The 18,722-nt window shown below is 44.4% G+C and overlaps 1 protein-coding gene across 1 annotated transcript; it reads right to left on the minus strand.

Moving 5' to 3' along the window:
* Positions 1-3,513: 3,513 nt before the first annotated feature.
* Positions 3,514-18,513, minus strand: LOC106717059 (fibroin heavy chain-like). The gene is made up of 7 exons (XM_045685214.1): positions 18,481-18,513; positions 11,487-17,646; positions 10,113-10,823; positions 9,204-10,067; positions 8,952-9,059; positions 7,692-8,807; positions 3,514-7,547 (listed from the first exon to the last, which is right to left on the minus strand). The coding sequence occupies exons 1-7, from the start codon at positions 18,511-18,513 to the stop codon at positions 3,514-3,516; spliced, it is 13,026 nt and encodes a 4,341-aa protein (XP_045541170.1).
* Between the last annotated feature and the right edge of the window lie 209 nt (positions 18,514-18,722).

Below are 18,722 nucleotides of genomic sequence, written 5' to 3' on the forward strand. Positions count from 1 at the left end.
ATAAAGAGTTACGATTACTTTTTTATGGTTAACAAGGAAATGTTCGTGATATATAAAGAACATTGAATTATAGGTATATAAGCGAAAATATTTCATGTCACTTTCAAAAAACCTTTCCTTGACGTCATTTTCTAAGGGAAAGGAAGGGGAGATGAGGCTTGATAGAGGTTAAGGATAAAAACCCTTTACCAGTTTTTCACTCCTCCACTCAAGAAAGGTAGACAACGCAGTATATTCTTGCAGATGGGTTTAAAATCAGGCGACCTTCTTCCTCCTTTGGCCGTATAAAAATGTAATAAATAGAAGTTCCTCGGACCAATATTTTGTACCCATTAAAAATCGATTTTCCTCTAGTTCGAACGAAACGATTTGAATCTTTTTTTATTTCATAAGGTGGCAAACGAGCAAGTGATCACCTTAACTGGCCAAAATGGCGTCATTCGCAATTACAGATGCGTAGCCTATCTGTAATGAAGAGACGTACAGGCAAAGAATGTTTCCCCATCCTATGCGTGCCATCCACCATCAAAACCACTTCCCCTTCCCATCCTTTCTTTATAAGAAAAGTGTGGGAAGGGAAACAGGACTAAAATTAAGTCTTCGGAACGCACAATCATTTGACGAAACGAAGAATTACTTACGCTTGACGCCTGTCTGTGTAGTCGTTTTATTGCACCTGGCGAGCTGGCTCATTCGTGCAGCAGATGTTGCTGGCTTCTACCACTGTTTAATCTTCGTTGAATACAGCAAAGGTGCGTCAGTATTTCCAAGTATGAAGTGAAGGCCTTCGAGAGTAGAGTGGCACACTGAAGTGCATCTTTTGACTACATAACATAAGGTCAATTGTAGTAACTTTGTCGGTTCACAGATGATAGTGAACGAAATCCTCTTCCATCATGACGTTAAATTTTTAGGAAACATGAGGATGAAATGTATTATATAAAAACAGTGTATCTATTTCTGTCCGTGTGCGCAGGTTGTATATCTAATTTGGTGAGTTTATTACACGTTTCCGTTAGAACCAGACGCGGGGCCATGTGGTGAAGATGGCTCGCGACTTGTATAGACACCACGCTTAAAAGATTCACAAAGACATTCCGGAAAATTATTATTTTAATCAATATGCGAAACGATAACTCTATATATATAAAAGAAAGTCGTGTTAGTTACACTATTTATAACTCAAGAACGGCTGAATCGATTTGACTGAAAATTGGTGGGCACGTAGCTTAGAACCAGGAAACGGACATAGGATAATTTTTACCCCGTTTTCTATTTTTTATTCCGCGCGGACGGAGTCGTGGGTAAAAGCTAGTTTGTACATATTTATTGCAGTTTTAAAATTGTAAATTGAGCAAACGAATGATTGTAAAATTATACAGTTCAAATTTATGTGCAGAAGAAGTGTGTTTCGAATTTCTAAACTAGTATAAAATTGTTATCTCATCAGAAATACAAGTAATTTTAAATTAATTTATAAGAGGAAGTAATTTATCAGATGTTATTACAATAACTAAATTTGATCCTGAACCTGATACCGATTTCATTGACGTTAGATAGATCGATGTTGCAAATTTTTTGTAATATAACTAAGTTATATTTAACAGACGCTATTAGCGCCCAGAGTACACCTCCAGACAACATTCATGTATCGGTACCACTGGATAAATTCCGCTGCGATCAAATCTATATATATAAAAGAAAGTCGTGTTAGTTACACCATTTATAACTCAAGAACGGCTGAATCGATTTGACTGAAAATTGGTGGGCAGGTAGCTTAGAACCAGGAATAGGACATAGGATAATTTTTACCCCGTTTTCTTTTTTTTTTTTTTTTTATTCTGCGCGGACCGAGTCGCGGGAAAAAGCTAGTTTAGAATAACATAAACAAAATTATCCGGGACTATCGTGGAATAACCAGCATTATGGTCACACTGGTAGATGAACGAAAATATCAGAGTAATTTGTTTAACGGCATCAATACAAGTGAGATCTTTGATGTTACAAGTTAAACCGATCAGTTAGTGAACACTTCCCTTGATTGCTTTATGTTCTTATTATTTCTTTGAACAAACAATGTTACTCGTATATTTAAAGTGTGTTCCATTTAATGGCAAACGAGAAAGCGACCACCTGATTCGCTGAAATAGCGAAGCGACCACTGTCCATAGACATCAGCAATTGCAGATGCCTTGCCTATCAACGGAGAAGGAGACGGACAAAAAAAGAATATTTAACCTTACTATGCGTCTCCTCCGACAAATCCCCATCTCAAAAGGTAGGGAACGTGGAATAAAATTAGTCCACCGGTACCACACTCATCAGATGAAACGCGGATTTGCTTCCACTTCACGCCTGTATTCTGTATTGTCGTGGTATTTCACCAGCCAATCCGTCCCATTCAAACAATTCATCAAGTGAAATAATATCTTTGGTTTTTACTAATAAATGACATATCACCGAGAAAAGTGTAACAGAATCAGCATCATCATCTCCCTGGCCTTATTCCATTTACGTGGGGTCAACGCACAAGGTTTTGTAAACCTCAATGTTTTAGGTTAATTTCACGGCAGGCCACCTTCCTGTCGTCAACTCGTTTTAAAATGAATTAATGTAAATGTAATTATATATATATATATAAAAAAAGTCGTGTTAGTTACACTATTTATAACTCAAGAACGGCTGAATCGATTTGACTGAAAATTGATGGGCAGGTAGCTTAGAACCAGGAAACGGACATAGGATAATTTTTACCCCGTTTTCTATTTTTTATTCCGCGCGGACGGAGTCGCGGGTAAAAGCTAGTACTAGATAATTATAGCTAAATACTTAAAAATATATGCTAATATTATAAATTATAATGTTTGGATGTTTGTTTGAAGATATCTCCAGAACGGCTGCATGGATCTCGATGAAATTTGGCACAGATGTAGATCACAATTTGGAAGAACACATAGGCTATTTATCATAAGGGTTATTTTCCCGCGCGGTCGGAGTCGCGGACGACACCTAGTTAACAGTAAATAATAATAAACATATGTCATGTCTTGGTGATGAACTTCATATCCATAAAGGTTTAACAAACAGAAATCAGACGATTTTGTAATACCAGGGCAAATACACAGGAATCCATTGATGTTTTTTATTTATAGGAAACTATAAATATAATTAAATAAAAAAAATATATATTACAAATATTTATTAAACAAAACTATGACCAAACAATAAGATAAATAAAAAAAACATATTTTTTTGAAACAGTAACACAAAAAACTATTGAAATCAGATTGAGCGACGAAAGCCATATATTGTAAGACAAAGTATTCAGTTTTTAGCCGAATTTTTAGACTTGTGCTTTGGCACAGTAGTTTCAATTTATTTCTAGATGTGAGATCGTAAAAATTATAATTTATATTAATAGAAAGTAAAATTTATGTTATGACAATTTTAATTTATTACAAACGTCATCTGCTAGCTAAACCATTTCGCGAAGCAACCTAAAGTATGGCATGCTTATGAGCATTGACCCTTACGTGTACCTTTCTTATTTATCTTTGCATGGACTTGCGATTTACTACCAGAGGTGCTGAATGCTTTAGTTTGACGATTTCTAGATTCTCTATGACGTTTACAATGACCCTTTCTTCTAGATCTACGCTTAGTTTGCTTGTTATTGTTAACATATGCAGAGTTGCTTGACTGACTGAAAGAACTGTTAGAACTTGCTAAATTGCTAGCTGCATAATTACTAGTATTAATACTACTAGCTTTCGTACTTCCATTTTCAGTGCCTGCGAATCCAGATGAGCCACTTCCTGAGCTGCTTCCCGCATTGCTGTCATTATTTCCAGTTTCGACATTACTGTTGGCGTAGCTATTAGAATCGCTGCTTGCAGTAGATCCACCTGTACCTGTATTAGCAGTACTTCCAGAGTAGCCACCAGAGGAGCTGCCTGCAGTATTACCACCTTTGTTGCTGCTCACAAAAGAATTAGAGTTGCTGCCTGAACTGCTACTAGCTTTCGTAGGTCCATTTTGAGTGATTGCGGAGCCAAATGAGTTACTTCCTGAGCTGCTTCCCGCGTTGCCGCCATTATTTCCAGTTTCGGCATTACTGTTGGCGTAGCTATTAGAATCGCTACTTGCAGTAGATCCACCTGTACCTGTATTAGCAGTACTTCCAGAGTAGCCACCAGAGGAGCTGCCTGCAGTATTACCACCTTTGTTGCTGCTCACAAAAGAATTAGAGTTGCTGCCTGAACTGCTACTAGCTTTCGTAGGTCCATTTTGAGTGATTGCGGAGCCAAATGAGTTACTTCCTGAGCTGCTTCCCGCGTTGCCGCCATTATTTCCAGTTTCGGCATTACTGTTGGCGTAGCTATTAGAATCGTTACTTGCAGTAGATCCACCTGTACCTGTATTAGCAGTACTTCCAGAGTAGCCACCAGAGGAGCTGCCTGCAGTATTACCACCTTTGTTGCTGCTCACAAAAGAATTAGAGTTGCTGCCTGAACTGCTACTAGCTTTCGTAGGTCCATTTTGAGTGATTGCGGAGCCAAATGAGTTACTTCCTGAGCTGCTTCCCGCGTTGCCGCCATTATTTCCAGTTTCGGCATTACTGTTGGCGTAGCTATTAGAATCGCTACTTGCAGTAGATCCACCTGTACCTGTATTAGCAGTACTTCCAGAGTAGCCACCAGAGGAGCTGCCTGCAGTATTACCACCTTTGTTGCTGCTCACAAAAGAATTAGAGTTGCTGCCTGAACTGCTACTAGCTTTCGTAGGTCCATTTTGAGTGATTGCGGAGCCAGATGAGTTACTTCCTGAGCTGCTTCCCGCGTTGCCGCCATTATTTCCAGTTTCGGCATTACTGTTGGCGTAGCTATTAGAATCGCTACTTGCAGTAGATCCACCTGTACCTGTATTAGCAGTACTTCCAGAGTAGCCACCAGAGGAGCTGCCTGCAGTATTACCACCTTTGTTGCTGCTCACAAAAGAATTAGAGTTGCTGCCTGAACTGCTACTAGCTTTCGTAGGTCCATTTTGAGTGATTGCGGAGCCAAATGAGTTACTTCCTGAGCTGCTTCCCGCGTTGCCGCCATTATTTCCAGTTTCGGCATTACTGTTGGCGTAGCTATTAGAATCGCTACTTGCAGTAGATCCACCTGTACCTGTATTAGCAGTACTTCCAGAGTAGCCACCAGAGGAGCTGCCTGCAGTATTACCACCTTTGTTGCTGCTCACAAAAGAATTAGAGTTGCTGCCTGAACTGCTACTAGCTTTCGTAGGTCCATTTTGAGTGATTGCGGAGCCAGATGAGTTACTTCCTGAGCTGCTTCCCGCGTTGCCGCCATTATTTCCAGTTTCGGCATTACTGTTGGCGTAGCTATTAGAATCGCTACTTGCAGTAGATCCACCTGTACCTGTATTAGCAGTACTTCCAGAGTAGCCACCAGAGGAGCTGCCTGCAGTATTACCACCTTTGTTGCTGCTCACAAAAGAATTAGAGTTGCTGCCTGAACTGCTACTAGCTTTCGTAGGTCCATTTTGAGTGATTGCGGAGCCAAATGAGTTACTTCCTGAGCTGCTTCCCGCGTTGCCGCCATTATTTCCAGTTTCGGCATTACTGTTGGCGTAGCTATTAGAATCGCTACTTGCAGTAGATCCACCTGTACCTGTATTAGCAGTACTTCCAGAGTAGCCACCAGAGGAGCTGCCTGCAGTATTACCACCTTTGTTGCTGCTCACAAAAGAATTAGAGTTGCTGCCTGAACTGCTACTAGCTTTCGTAGGTCCATTTTGAGTGATTGCGGAGCCAGATGAGTTACTTCCTGAGCTGCTTCCCGCGTTGCCGCCATTATTTCCAGTTTCGGCATTACTGTTGGCGTAGCTATTAGATTCGCTACTTGCAGTAGATCCACCTGTACCTGTATTAGCAGTACTTCCAGAGTAGCCACCAGAAGAGCTGCCTGCAGTATTACCACCTTTGTTGCTGCTCACAAAAGAATTAGAGTTGCTGCCTGAACTGCTACTAGCTTTCGTAGGTCCATTTTGAGTGATTGCGGAGCCAGATGAGTTACTTCCTGAGCTGCATCCCGCGTTGCCGCCATTATTTCCAGTTTCGGCATTACTGTTGGCGTAGCTATTAGAATCGCTGCTTGCAGTAGATCCACCTGTACCTGTATTAGCAGTACTTCCAGAGTAGCCACCAGAGGAGCTGCCTGCAGTATTACCACCTTTGTTGCTGCTCACAAAAGAATTAGAGTTGCTGCCTGAACTGCTACTAGCTTTCGTTGGACCATTTTGAGTGATTGCGGAGCCAGATGAGTTACTTCCTGAGCTGCTTCCCGCGTTGCCGCCATTATTTCCAGTTTCGGCATTACTGTTGGCGTAGCTATTAGAATCGCTACTTGCAGTAGATCCACCTGTACCTGTATTAGCAGTACTTCCAGAGTAGCCACCAGAGGAGCTGCCTGCAGTATTACCACCTTTGTTGCTGCTCACAAAAGAATTAGAGTTGCTGCCTGAACCGCTACTAGCTTTCGTTGGACCATTTTTATTGATTGCGGAGCCAGATGAGTTACTTCCTGAGCTGCTTCCCGCGTTGCCGCCATTATTTCCAGTTTCGGCATTACTGTTGGCGTAGCTATTAGAATCGCTACTTGCAGTAGATCCACCTGTACCTGTATTAGCAGTACTTCCAGAGTAGCCACCAGAGGAGCTGCCTGCAGTATTACCACCTTTGTTGCTGCTCACAAAAGAATTAGAGTTGCTGCCTGAACTGCTACTAGCTTTCGTAGGTCCATTTTGAGTGATTGCGGAGCCAGATGAGTTACTTCCTGAGCTGCTTCCCGCGTTGCCGCCATTATTTCCAGTTTCGACATTACTGTTGGCGTAGCTATTAGAATCGCTGCTTGCAGTAGATCCACCTGTACCTGTATTAGCAGTACTTCCAGAGTAGCCACCAGAGGAGCTGCCTGCAGTATTACCACCTTTGTTGCTGCTCACAAAAGAATTAGAGTTGCTGCCTGAACTGCTACTAGCTTTCGTAGGTCCATTTTGAGTGATTGCGGAGCCAGATGAGTTACTTCCTGAGCTGCTTCCCGCGTTGCCGCCATTATTTCCAGTTTCGACATTACTGTTGGCGTAGCTATTAGAATCGCTGCTTGCAGTAGATCCACCTGTACCTGTATTAGCAGTACTTCCAGAGTAGCCACCAGAGGAGCTGCCTGCAGTATTACCACCTTTGTTGCTGCTCACAAAAGAATTAGAGTTGCTGCCTGAACTACTACTAGCTTTCGTAGGTCCATTTTGAGTGATTGCGGAGCCAAATGAGTTACTTCCTGAGCTGCTTCCCGCGTTGCCGCCATTATTTCCAGTTTCGGCATTACTGTTGGCGTAGCTATTAGAATCGCTACTTGCAGTAGATCCACCTGTACCTGTATTAGCAGTACTTCCAGAGTAGCCACCAGAGGAGCTGCCTGCAGTATTACCACCTTTGTTGCTGCTCACAAAAGAATTAGAGTTGCTGCCTGAACTGCTACTAGCTGTCGTAGGTCCATTTTGAGTGATTGCGGAGCCAAATGAGTTACTTCCTGAGCTGCTTCCCGCGTTGCCGCCATTATTTCCAGTTTCGGCATTACTGTTGGCGTAGCTATTAGAATCGCTACTTGCAGTAGATCCACCTGTACCTGTATTAGCAGTACTTCCAGAGTAGCCACCAGAAGAGCTGCCTGCAGTATTACCACCTTTGTTGCTGCTCACAAAAGAATTAGAGTTGCTGCCTGAACTGCTACTAGCTTTCGTAGGTCCATTTTGAGTGATTGCGGAGCCAGATGAGTTACTTCCTGAGCTGCTTCCCGCGTTGCCGCCATTATTTCCAGTTTCGGCATTACTGTTGGCGTAGCTATTAGAATCGCTGCTTGCAGTAGATCCACCTGTACCTGTATTAGCAGTACTTCCAGAGTAGCCACCAGAGGAGCTGCCTGCAGTATTACCACCTTTGTTGCTGCTCACAAAAGAATTAGAGTTGCTGCCTGAACCGCTACTAGCTTTCGTTGGACTATTTTTATTGATTGCGGAGCCAGATGAATTACTTCCTGAGCTGCTTCCCGCGTTGCCGCCATTATTTCCAGTTTCGGCATTACTGTTGGCGTAGCTATTAGAATCGCTGCTTGCAGTAGATCCACCTGTACCTGTATTAGCAGTACTTCCAAAGTAGCCACCAGAGGAGCTGCCTGCAGTATTACCACCTTTGTTGCTGCTCACAAAAGAATTAGAGTTGCTGCCTGAACTGCTACTAGCTTTCGTTGGACCATTTTGAGTGATTGCGGAGCCAGATGAGTTACTTCCTGAGCTGCTTCCCGCGTTGCCGCCATTATTTCCAGTTTCGGCATTACTGTTGGCGTAGCTATTAGAATCGCTACTTGCAGTAGATCCACCTGTACCTGTATTAGCAGTACTTCCAGAGTAGCCACCAGAGGAGCTCTCTGCAGTATTACCACCTTTGTTGCTGCTCACAAAAGAATTAGAGTTGCTGCCTGAACCGCTACTAGCTTTCGTTGGACCATTTTGAGTGATTGCGGAGCCAGATGAGTTACTTCCTGAGCTGCTTCCCGCGTTGCCGCCATTATTTCCAGTTTCGGCATTACTGTTGGCGTAGCTATTAGAATCGCTACTTGCAGTAGATCCACCTGTACCTGTATTAGCAGTACTTCCAGAGTAGCCACCAGAAGAGCTGCCTGCAGTATTACCACCTTTGTTGCTGCTCACAAAAGAATTAGAGTTGCTGCCTGAACTGCTACTAGCTTTCGTTGGACCATTTTGAGTGATTGCGGAGCCAGATGAGTTACTTCCTGAGCTGCTTCCCGCGTTGCCGCCATTATTTCCAGTTTCGGCATTACTGTTGGCGTAGCTATTAGAATCGCTACTTGCAGTAGATCCACCTGTACCTGTATTAGCAGTACTTCCAGAGTAGCCACTAGAGGAGCTGCCTGCAGTATTACCACCTTTGTTGCTGCTCACAAAAGAATTAGAGTTGCTGCCTGAACTGCTACTAGCTTTCGTTGGACCATTTTTATTGATTGCGGAGCCAGATGAGTTACTTCCTGAGCTGCTTCCCGCGTTGCCGCCATTATTTCCAGTTTCGGCATTACTGTTGGCGTAGCTATTAGAATCGCTACTTGCAGTAGATCCACCTGTACCTGTATTAGCAGTACTTCCAGAGTAGCCACCAGAGGAGCTGCCTGCAGTATTACCACCTTTGTTGCTGCTCACAAAAGAATTAGAGTTGCTGCCTGAACCGCTACTAGCTTTCGTTGGACTATTTTTATTGATTGCGGAGCCAGATGAGTTACTTCCTGAGCTGCTTCCCGCGTTGCCGCCATTATTTCCAGTTTCGGCATTACTGTTGGCGTAGCTATTAGAATCGCTGCTTGCAGTAGATCCACCTGTACCTGTATTAGCAGTACTTCCAAAGTAGCCACCAGAGGAGCTGCCTGCAGTATTACCACCTTTGTTGCTGCTCACAAAAGAATTAGAGTTGCTGCCTGAACTGCTACTAGCTTTCGTAGGTCCATTTTGAGTGATTGCGGAGCCAGATGAGTTACTTCCTGAGCTGCTTCCCGCGTTGCCGCCATTATTTCCAGTTTCGGCATTACTGTTGGCGTAGCTATTAGAATTGCTACTTGCAGTAGATCCACCTGTACCTGTATTAGCAGTACTTCCAGAGTAGCCACCAGAGGAGCTGCCTGGAGTACTACCACCTTTGTTGCTGCTCACAAAAGAATTAGAGTTGCTGCCTGAACCGCTACTAGCTTTCGTTGGACCATTTTTATTGATTGCGGAGCCAGATGAGTTACTTCCTGAGCTGCTTCCCGCGTTGCCGCCATTATTTCCAGTTTCGGCATTACTGTTGGCGTAGCTATTAGAATCGCTGCTTGCAGTAGATCCACCTGTACCTGTATTAGCAGTACTTCCAGAGTAGCCACCAGAGGAGCTGCCTGCAGTATTACCACCTTTGTTGCTGCTCACAAAAGAATTAGAGTTGCTGCCTGAACTGCTACTAGCTTTCGTAGGTCCATTTTGAGTGATTGCGGAGCCAGATGAGTTACTTCCTGAGCTGCTTCCCGCGTTGCCGCCATTATTTCCAGTTTCGGCATTACTGTTGGCGTAGCTATTAGAATCGCTATTTGCAGTAGATCCACCTGTACCTGTATTAGCAGTACTTCCAGAGTAGCCACCAGAGGAGCTGCCTGCAGTATTACCACCTTTGTTGCTGCTCACAAAAGAATAAGAGTTGCTGCCTGAACCGCTACTAGCTTTCGTTGGACCATTTTTATTGATTGCAGAGCCAGATGAGTTACTTCCTGAGCTGCTTCCCGCGTTGCCGCCATTATTTCCAGTTTCGGCATTACTGTTGGCGTAGCTATTAGAATCGCTACTTGCAGTAGATCCACCTGTACCTGTATTAGCAGTACTTCCAGAGTAGCCACCAGAGGAGCTGCCTGCAGTATTACCACCTTTGTTGCTGCTCACAAAAGAATTAGAGTTGCTGCCTGAACCGCTACTAGCTTTCGTTGGACCATTTTTATTGATTGCGGAGCCAGATGAGTTACTTCCTGAGCTGCTTCCCGCGTTGCCGCCATTATTTCCAGTTTCGGCATTACTGTTGGCGTAGCTATTAGAATCGCTGCTTGCAGTAGATCCACCTGTACCTGTATTAGCAGTACTTCCAGAGTAGCCACCAGAGGAGCTGCCTGCAGTATTACCACCTTTGTTGCTGCTCACAAAAGAATTAGAGTTGCTGCCTGAACTGCTACTAGCTTTCGTAGGTCCATTTTGAGTGATTGCGGAGCCAGATGAGTTACTTCCTGAGCTGCTTCCCGCGTTGCCGCCATTATTTCCAGTTTCGGCATTACTGTTGGCGTAGCTATTAGAATCGCTACTTGCAGTAGATCCACCTGTACCTGTATTAGCAGTACTTCCAGAGTAGCCACCAGAGGAGCTGCCTGCAGTATTACCACCTTTGTTGCTGCTCACAAAAGAATTAGAGTTGCTGCCTGAACCGCTACTAGCTTTCGTTGGACCATTTTTATTGATTGCGGAGCCAGATGAGTTACTTCCTGAGCTGCTTCCCGCGTTGCCGCCATTATTTCCAGTTTCGGCATTACTGTTGGCGTAGCTATTAGAATCGCTGCTTGCAGTAGATCCACCTGTACCTGTATTAGCAGTACTTCCAGAGTAGCCACCAGAGGAGCTGCCTGCAGTATTACCACCTTTGTTGCTGCTCACAAAAGAATTAGAGTTGCTGCCTGAACCGCTACTAGCTTTCGTTGGACCATTTTGAGTGATTGCGGAGCCAGATGAGTTACTTCCTGAGCTGCTTCCCGCGTTGCCGCCATTATTTCCAGTTTCGGCATTACTGTTGGCGTAGCTATTAGAATCGCTACTTGCAGTAGATCCACCTGTACCTGTATTAGCAGTACTTCCAGAGTAGCCACCAGAGGAGCTGCCTGCAGTATTACCACCTTTGTTGCTGCTCTCAAAAGAATTAGAGTTGCTACCTGAACCGCTACTAGCTTTCGTTGGACCATTTTTATTGATTGCGGAGCCAGATGAGTTACTTCCTGAGCTGCTTCCCGCGTTGCCGCCATTATTTCCAGTTTCGGCATTACTGTTGGCGTAGCTATTAGAATCGCTGCTTGCAGTAGATCCACCTGTACCTGTATTAGCAGTACTTCCAGAGTAGCCACCAGAGGAGCTGCCTGCAGTATTACCACCTTTGTTGCTGCTCACAAAAGAATTAGAGTTGCTGCCTGAACTGCTACTAGCTTTCGTAGGTCCATTTTGAGTGATTGCGGAGCCAGATGAGTTACTTCCTGAGCTGCTTCCCGCGTTGCCGCCATTATTTCCAGTTTCGGCATTACTGTTGGCGTAGCTATTAGAATTGCTACTTGCAGTAGATCCACCTGTACCTGTATTAGCAGTACTTCCAGAGTAGCCACCAGAGGAGCTGCCTGCAGTATTACCACCTTTGTTGCTGCTCACAAAAGAATTAGAGTTGCTGCCTGAACTGCTACTAGCTTTCGTAGGTCCATTTTGAGTGATTGCGGAGCCAGATGAGTTACTTCCTGAGCTGCTTCCCGCGTTGCCGCCATTATTTCCAGTTTCGGCATTACTGTTGGCGTAGCTATTAGAATCGCTACTTGCAGTAGATCCACCTGTACCTGTATTAGCAGTACTTCCAGAGTAGCCACCAGAGGAGCTGCCTGCAGTATTACCACCTTTGTTGCTGCTCACAAAAGAATTAGAGTTGCTGCCTGAACCGCTACTAGCTTTCGTTGGACCATTTTTATTGATTGCGGAGCCAGATGAGTTACTTCCTGAGCTGCTTCCCGCGTTGCCGCCATTATTTCCAGTTTCGGCATTACTGTTGGCGTAGCTATTAGAATCGCTACTTGCAGTAGATCCACCTGTACCTGTATTAGCAGTACTTCCAGAGTAGCCACCAGAGGAGCTGCCTGCAGTATTACCACCTTTGTTGCTGCTCACAAAAGAATTAGAGTTGCTGCCTGAACCGCTACTAGCTTTCGTTGGACCATTTTTATTGATTGCGGAGCCAGATGAGTTACTTCCTGAGCTGCTTCCCGCGTTGCCGCCATTATTTCCAGTTTCGGCATTACTGTTGGCGTAGCTATTAGAATCGCTGCTTGCAGTAGATCCACCTGTACCTGTATTAGCAGTACTTCCAGAGTAGCCACCAGAGGAGCTGCCTGCAGTATTACCACCTTTGTTGCTGCTCACAAAAGAATTAGAGTTGCTGCCTGAACTGCTACTAGCTTTCGTAGGTCCATTTTGAGTGATTGCGGAGCCAGATGAGTTACTTCCTGAGCTGCTTCCCGCGTTGCCGCCATTATTTCCAGTTTCGGCATTACTGTTGGCGTAGCTATTAGAATCGCTACTTGCAGTAGATCCACCTGTACCTGTATTAGCAGTACTTCCATAGTAGCCACCAGAGGAGCTGCCTGCAGTATTACCACCTTTGTTGCTGCTCACAAAAGAATTAGAGTTGCTGCCTGAACCGCTACTAGCTTTCGTTGGACCATTTTTATTGATTGCGGAGCCAGATGAGTTACTTCCTGAGCTGCTTCCCGCGTTGCCGCCATTATTTCCAGTTTCGGCATTACTGTTGGAGTAGCTATTAGAATCGCTGCTTGCAGTAGATCCACCTGTACCTGTATTAGCAGTACTTCCAGAGTAGCCACCAGAGGAGCTGCCTGCAGTATTACCACCTTTGTTGCTGCTCACAAAAGAATTAGAGTTGCTGCCTGAACCGCTACTAGCTTTCGTTGGACCATTTTTATTGATTGCGGAGCCAGATGAGTTACTTCCTGAGCTGCTTCCCGCGTTGCCGCCATTATTTCCAGTTTCGGCATTACTGTTGGCGTAGCTATTAGAATCGCTGCTTGCAGTAGATCCACCTGTACCTGTATTAGCAGTACTTCCAGAGTAGCCACCAGAGGAGCTGCCTGCAGTATTACCACCTTTGTTGCTGCTCACAAAAGAATTAGAGTTGCTGCCTGAACTGCTACTAGCTTTCGTAGGTCCATTTTGAGTGATTGCGGAGCCAGATGAGTTACTTCCTGAGCTGCTTCCCGCGTTGCCGCCATTATTTCCAGTTTCGGCATTACTGTTGGCGTAGCTATTAGAATCGCTACTTGCAGTAGATCCACCTGTACCTGTATTAGCAGTACTTCCATAGTAGCCACCAGAGGAGCTGCCTGCAGTATTACCACCTTTGTTGCTGCTCACAAAAGAATTAGAGTTGCTGCCTGAACCGCTACTAGCTTTCGTTGGACCATTTTTATTGATTGCGGAGCCAGATGAGTTACTTCCTGAGCTGCTTCCCGCGTTGCCGCCATTATTTCCAGTTTCGGCATTACTGTTGGAGTAGCTATTAGAATCGCTGCTTGCAGTAGATCCACCTGTACCTGTATTAGCAGTACTTCCAGAGTAGCCACCAGAGGAGCTGCCTGCAGTATTACCACCTTTGTTGCTGCTCACAAAAGAATTAGAGTTGCTGCCTGAACCGCTACTAGCTTTCGTTGGACCATTTTTATTGATTGCGGAGCCAGATGAGTTACTTCCTGAGCTGCTTCCCGCGTTGCCGCCATTATTTCCAGTTTCGGCATTACTGTTGGCGTAGCTATTAGAATCGCTGCTTGCAGTAGATCCACCTGTACCTGTATTAGCAGTACTTCCAGAGTAGCCACCAGAGGAGCTGCCTGCAGTATTACCACCTTTGTTGCTGCTCACAAAAGAATTAGAGTTGCTGCCTGAACTGCTACTAGCTTTCGTAGGTCCATTTTGAGTGATTGCGGAGCCAGATGAGTTACTTCCTGAGCTGCTTCCCGCGTTGCCGCCATTATTTCCAGTTTCGGCATTACTGTTGGCGTAGCTATTAGAATCGCTACTTGCAGTAGATCCACCTGTACCTGTATTAGCAGTACTTCCAGAGTAGCCACCAGAGGAGCTGCCTGCAGTATTACCACCTTTGTTGCTGCTCACAAAAGAATTAGAGTTGCTGCCTGAACTGCTACTAGCTTTCGTAGGTCCATTTTGAGTGATTGCGGAGCCAGATGAGTTACTTCCTGAGCTGCTTCCCGCGTTGCCGCCATTATTTCCAGTTTCGGCATTACTGTTGGCGTAGCTATTAGAATCGCTACTTGCAGTAGATCCACCTGTATCTGTATTAGCAGTACTTCCAGAGTAGCCACCAGAGGAGCTGCCTGCAGTATTACCACCTTTGTTGCTGCTCACAAAAGAATTAGAGTTGCTGCCTGAACCGCTACTAGCTTTCGTTGGACCATTTTTATTGATTGCGGAGCCAGATGAGTTACTTCCTGAGCTGCTTCCCGCGTTGCCGCCATTATTTCCAGTTTCGGCATTACTGTTGGCGTAGCTATTAGAATCGCTACTTGCAGTAGATCCACCTGTACCTGTATTAGCAGTACTTCCAGAGTAGCCACCAGAGGAGCTGCCTGCAGTATTACCACCTTTGTTGCTGCTCACAAAAGAATTAGAGTTGCTGCCTGAACCGCTACTAGCTTTCGTTGGACCATTTTTATTGATTGCGGAGCCAGATGAGTTACTTCCTGAGCTGCTTCCCGCGTTGCCGCCATTATTTCCAGTTTCGGCATTACTGTTGGCGTAGCTATTAGAATCGCTACTTGCAGTAGATCCACCTGTACCTGTATTAGCAGTACTTCCAGAGTAGCCACCAGAGGAGCTGCCTGCAGTATTACCACCTTTGTTGCTGCTCACAAAAGAATTAGAGTTGCTGCCTGAACCGCTACTAGCTTTCGTTGGACCATTTTTATTGATTGCGGAGCCAGATGAGTTACTTCCTGAGCTGCTTCCCGCGTTGCCGCCATTATTTCCAGTTTCGGCATTACTGTTGGCGTAGCTATTAGAATCGCTACTTGCAGTAGATCCACCTGTACCTGTATTAGCAGTACTTCCAGAGTAGCCACCAGAGGAGCTGCCTGCAGTATTACCACCTTTGTTGCTGCTCACAAAAGAATTAGAGTTGCTGCCTGAACCGCTACTAGCTTTCGTAGGTCCATTTTGAGTGATTGCGGAGCCAGATGAGTTACTTCCTGAGCTGCTTCCCGCGTTGCCGCCATTATTTCCAGTTTCGGCATTACTGTTGGCGTAGCTATTAGAATCGCTACTTGCAGTAGATCCACCTGTACCTGTATTAGCAGTACTTCCAGAGTAGCCACCAGAGGAGCTGCCTGCAGTATTACCACCTTTGTTGCTGCTCACAAAAGAATTAGAGTTGCTGCCTGAACCGCTACTAGCTTTCGTTGGACCATTTTTATTGATTGCGGAGCCAGATGAGTTACTTCCTGAGCTGCTTCCCGCGTTGCCGCCATTATTTCCAGTTTCGGCATTACTGTTGGCGTAGCTATTAGAATCGCTACTTGCAGTAGATCCACCTGTACCTGTATTAGCAGTACTTCCAGAGTAGCCACCAGAGGAGCTGCCTGCAGTATTACCACCTTTGTTGCTGCTCACAAAAGAATTAGAGTTGCTGCCTGAACTGCTACTAGCTTTCGTAGGTCCATTTTGAGTGATTGCGGAGCCAGATGAGTTACTTCCTGAGCTGCTTCCCGCGTTGCCGCCATTATTTCCAGTTTCGGCATTACTGTTGGCGTAGCTATTAGAATCGCTACTTGCAGTAGATCCACCTGTATCTGTATTAGCAGTACTTCCAGAGTAGCCACCAGAGGAGCTGCCTGCAGTATTACCACCTTTGTTGCTGCTCACAAAAGAATTAGAGTTGCTGCCTGAACTGCTACTAGCTTTCGTAGGTCCATTTTGAGTGATTGCGGAGCCAGATGAGTTACTTCCTGAGCTGCTTCCCGCGTTGCCGCCATTATTTCCAGTTTCGGCATTACTGTTGGCGTGGCTATTAGAATCGCTACTTGCAGTAGATCCACCTGTACCTGTATTAGCAGTACTTCCAGAGTAGCCACCAGAGGAGCTGCCTGCAGTATTACCACCTTTGTTGCTGCTCACAAAAGAATTAGAGTTGCTGCCTGAACCGCTACTAGCTTTCGTTGGACCATTTTTATTGATTGCGGAGCCAGATGAGTTACTTCCTGAGCTGCTTCCCGCGTTGCCGCCATTATTTCCAGTTTCGGCATTACTGTTGGCGTAGCTATTAGAATCGCTGCTTGCAGTAGATCCACCTGTACCTGTATTAGCAGTACTTCCAGAGTAGCCACCAGAGGAGCTGCCTGCAGTATTACCACCTTTGTTGCTGCTCACAAAAGAATTAGAGTTGCTGCCTGAACTGCTACTAGCTTTTGTAGGTCCATTTTGAGTGATTGCGGAGCCAAATGAGTTACTTCCTGAGCTGCTTCCCGCGTTGCCGCCATTATTTCCAGTTTCGGCATTACTGTTGGCGTAGCTATTAGAATCACTGCTTGCAGTAGATCCACCTGTACCTGTATTAACAGTACTTCCAGAGTAGCCACCAGAGGAGCTGCCTGCAGTATTACCACCTTTGTTGCTGCTCACAAAAGAATTAGAGTTGCTGCCTGAACCGCTACTAGCTTTCGTAGGTCCATTTTTAATGATTGCGGAGCCAAATGAGTTACTTCCTGAGCTGCTTCCCGCGTTGCCGCCATTATTTCCAGTTTCGGCATTACTGTTGGCGTAGCTATTAGAATCGCTGCTTGCAGTAGATCCACCTGTACCTGTATTAGCAGTATTTCCAGAGTAGCCACCAGAGGAGCTTATATAATTGCCAAGACTGCGTCCTTTTGGAGTATGGTAGCCTATGTCTTTATAATGAGATCTGGTACCAATATTTCTTGCATATGAATTATATTTTTGACTTTCAGAATGTTCTTCTAACTGACTACTCTGTCTTGAATAACTATCAATTTCGGAATCCAAATAGCTGTTAGCGGAGTTGGCGACGTTCCCTCCAGAGTAAGTTTGTTCAAAAGCTTCATTTTCACTTGTCGAGAAACTTGAAGCTTCACTTTTGGAACTACTGGAAGAGTAACCAAATTCTTCCGAGTCTTCATAACTCTCACAGATATCGATTGAGCGGACGATATTCAGAGAAGCCTGGAAATAATTTAACTTTTTAATTTCACTTGCTGATGCTCGCGACTTCGTCCTTGCTGAATTAACAAATACAGTTTGTAGCCTGTGTGTTCTATCAAGTTACGTTCTTTTTTTTATATTACAAGGTGGCAAACGAGCAAGCGGCCACATGAATTGCATTGCCTTCCGTCAATCGACGAACGAGGAGATGTACAAAGAGAATATATAACCTTCCTATGTATCTCCTCCATCAAATCCAACTCCCCTTCCCATCCTTTCCTTATAAGGAAAGAGGACAAAAATTAAGCCTCCGGCACTACACTCATCAGACAAAACGCGAAATTGCTTCCACTTCACGCCTGTCTTCTGTGTGGTCGTGGTATTTCACCGGGCGCGCCGGCCAATGCGTGCAACTGATTTTGTTGTTGCTGACGTCTACCAATGTATAAATGTTCAATGATACTGGAGATACCTTCTAACAAACATCCATCCATACATTCGCGTTTATAATATTAGTATGATTAATAAACTATGAACTATTTATTGAAAACGTCTACGGATAAATATATTTAAAATCTATAAGGATTTTTATCAAATGAGATCACTTGTCGGCAGTAGTGGATATAGGATTCAGGGAATACACTCAAAGTCTTCACAAACTTGTTATAATTGATTCACAAAGCTCATATAGAAAAAACAATGGTTTAGCAACAAACCCTATTTCCAGAATGTTCGATGTTAGTCGAGTATCATCCAAGAAGTTCCTACGAACGCTATATTATTCAAATTGATTTCTTCTTCTGATCTCAACATATTAATTAAAATAATAATTAAATTTAAATTGTAATCTCTCACCGTTAACAGGAGAACGACGATGGCTTGCCACATTTTGCAAAGGGTAATTTGCTACTTGTTATTACAGAATTCTTTAAACAATTTATACTAATTTTAAACAAAGCTGTATTACAGTTGAACAAACGAACTATTGATGCATAAAAAAACAGTTAACCCTTTTACCAGTTATACGTAAGGTTATACAAATATACATAATGGTACATTTATTACTTAAACTAGCTTTCTCACGCGACTCCGTCCGC

The sequence above is a fragment of the Papilio machaon genome, chromosome 29 (genome assembly GCF_912999745.1).
Source record: "Papilio machaon chromosome 29, ilPapMach1.1, whole genome shotgun sequence".
NCBI lineage: Eukaryota > Metazoa > Arthropoda > Insecta > Lepidoptera > Papilionidae > Papilio > Papilio machaon.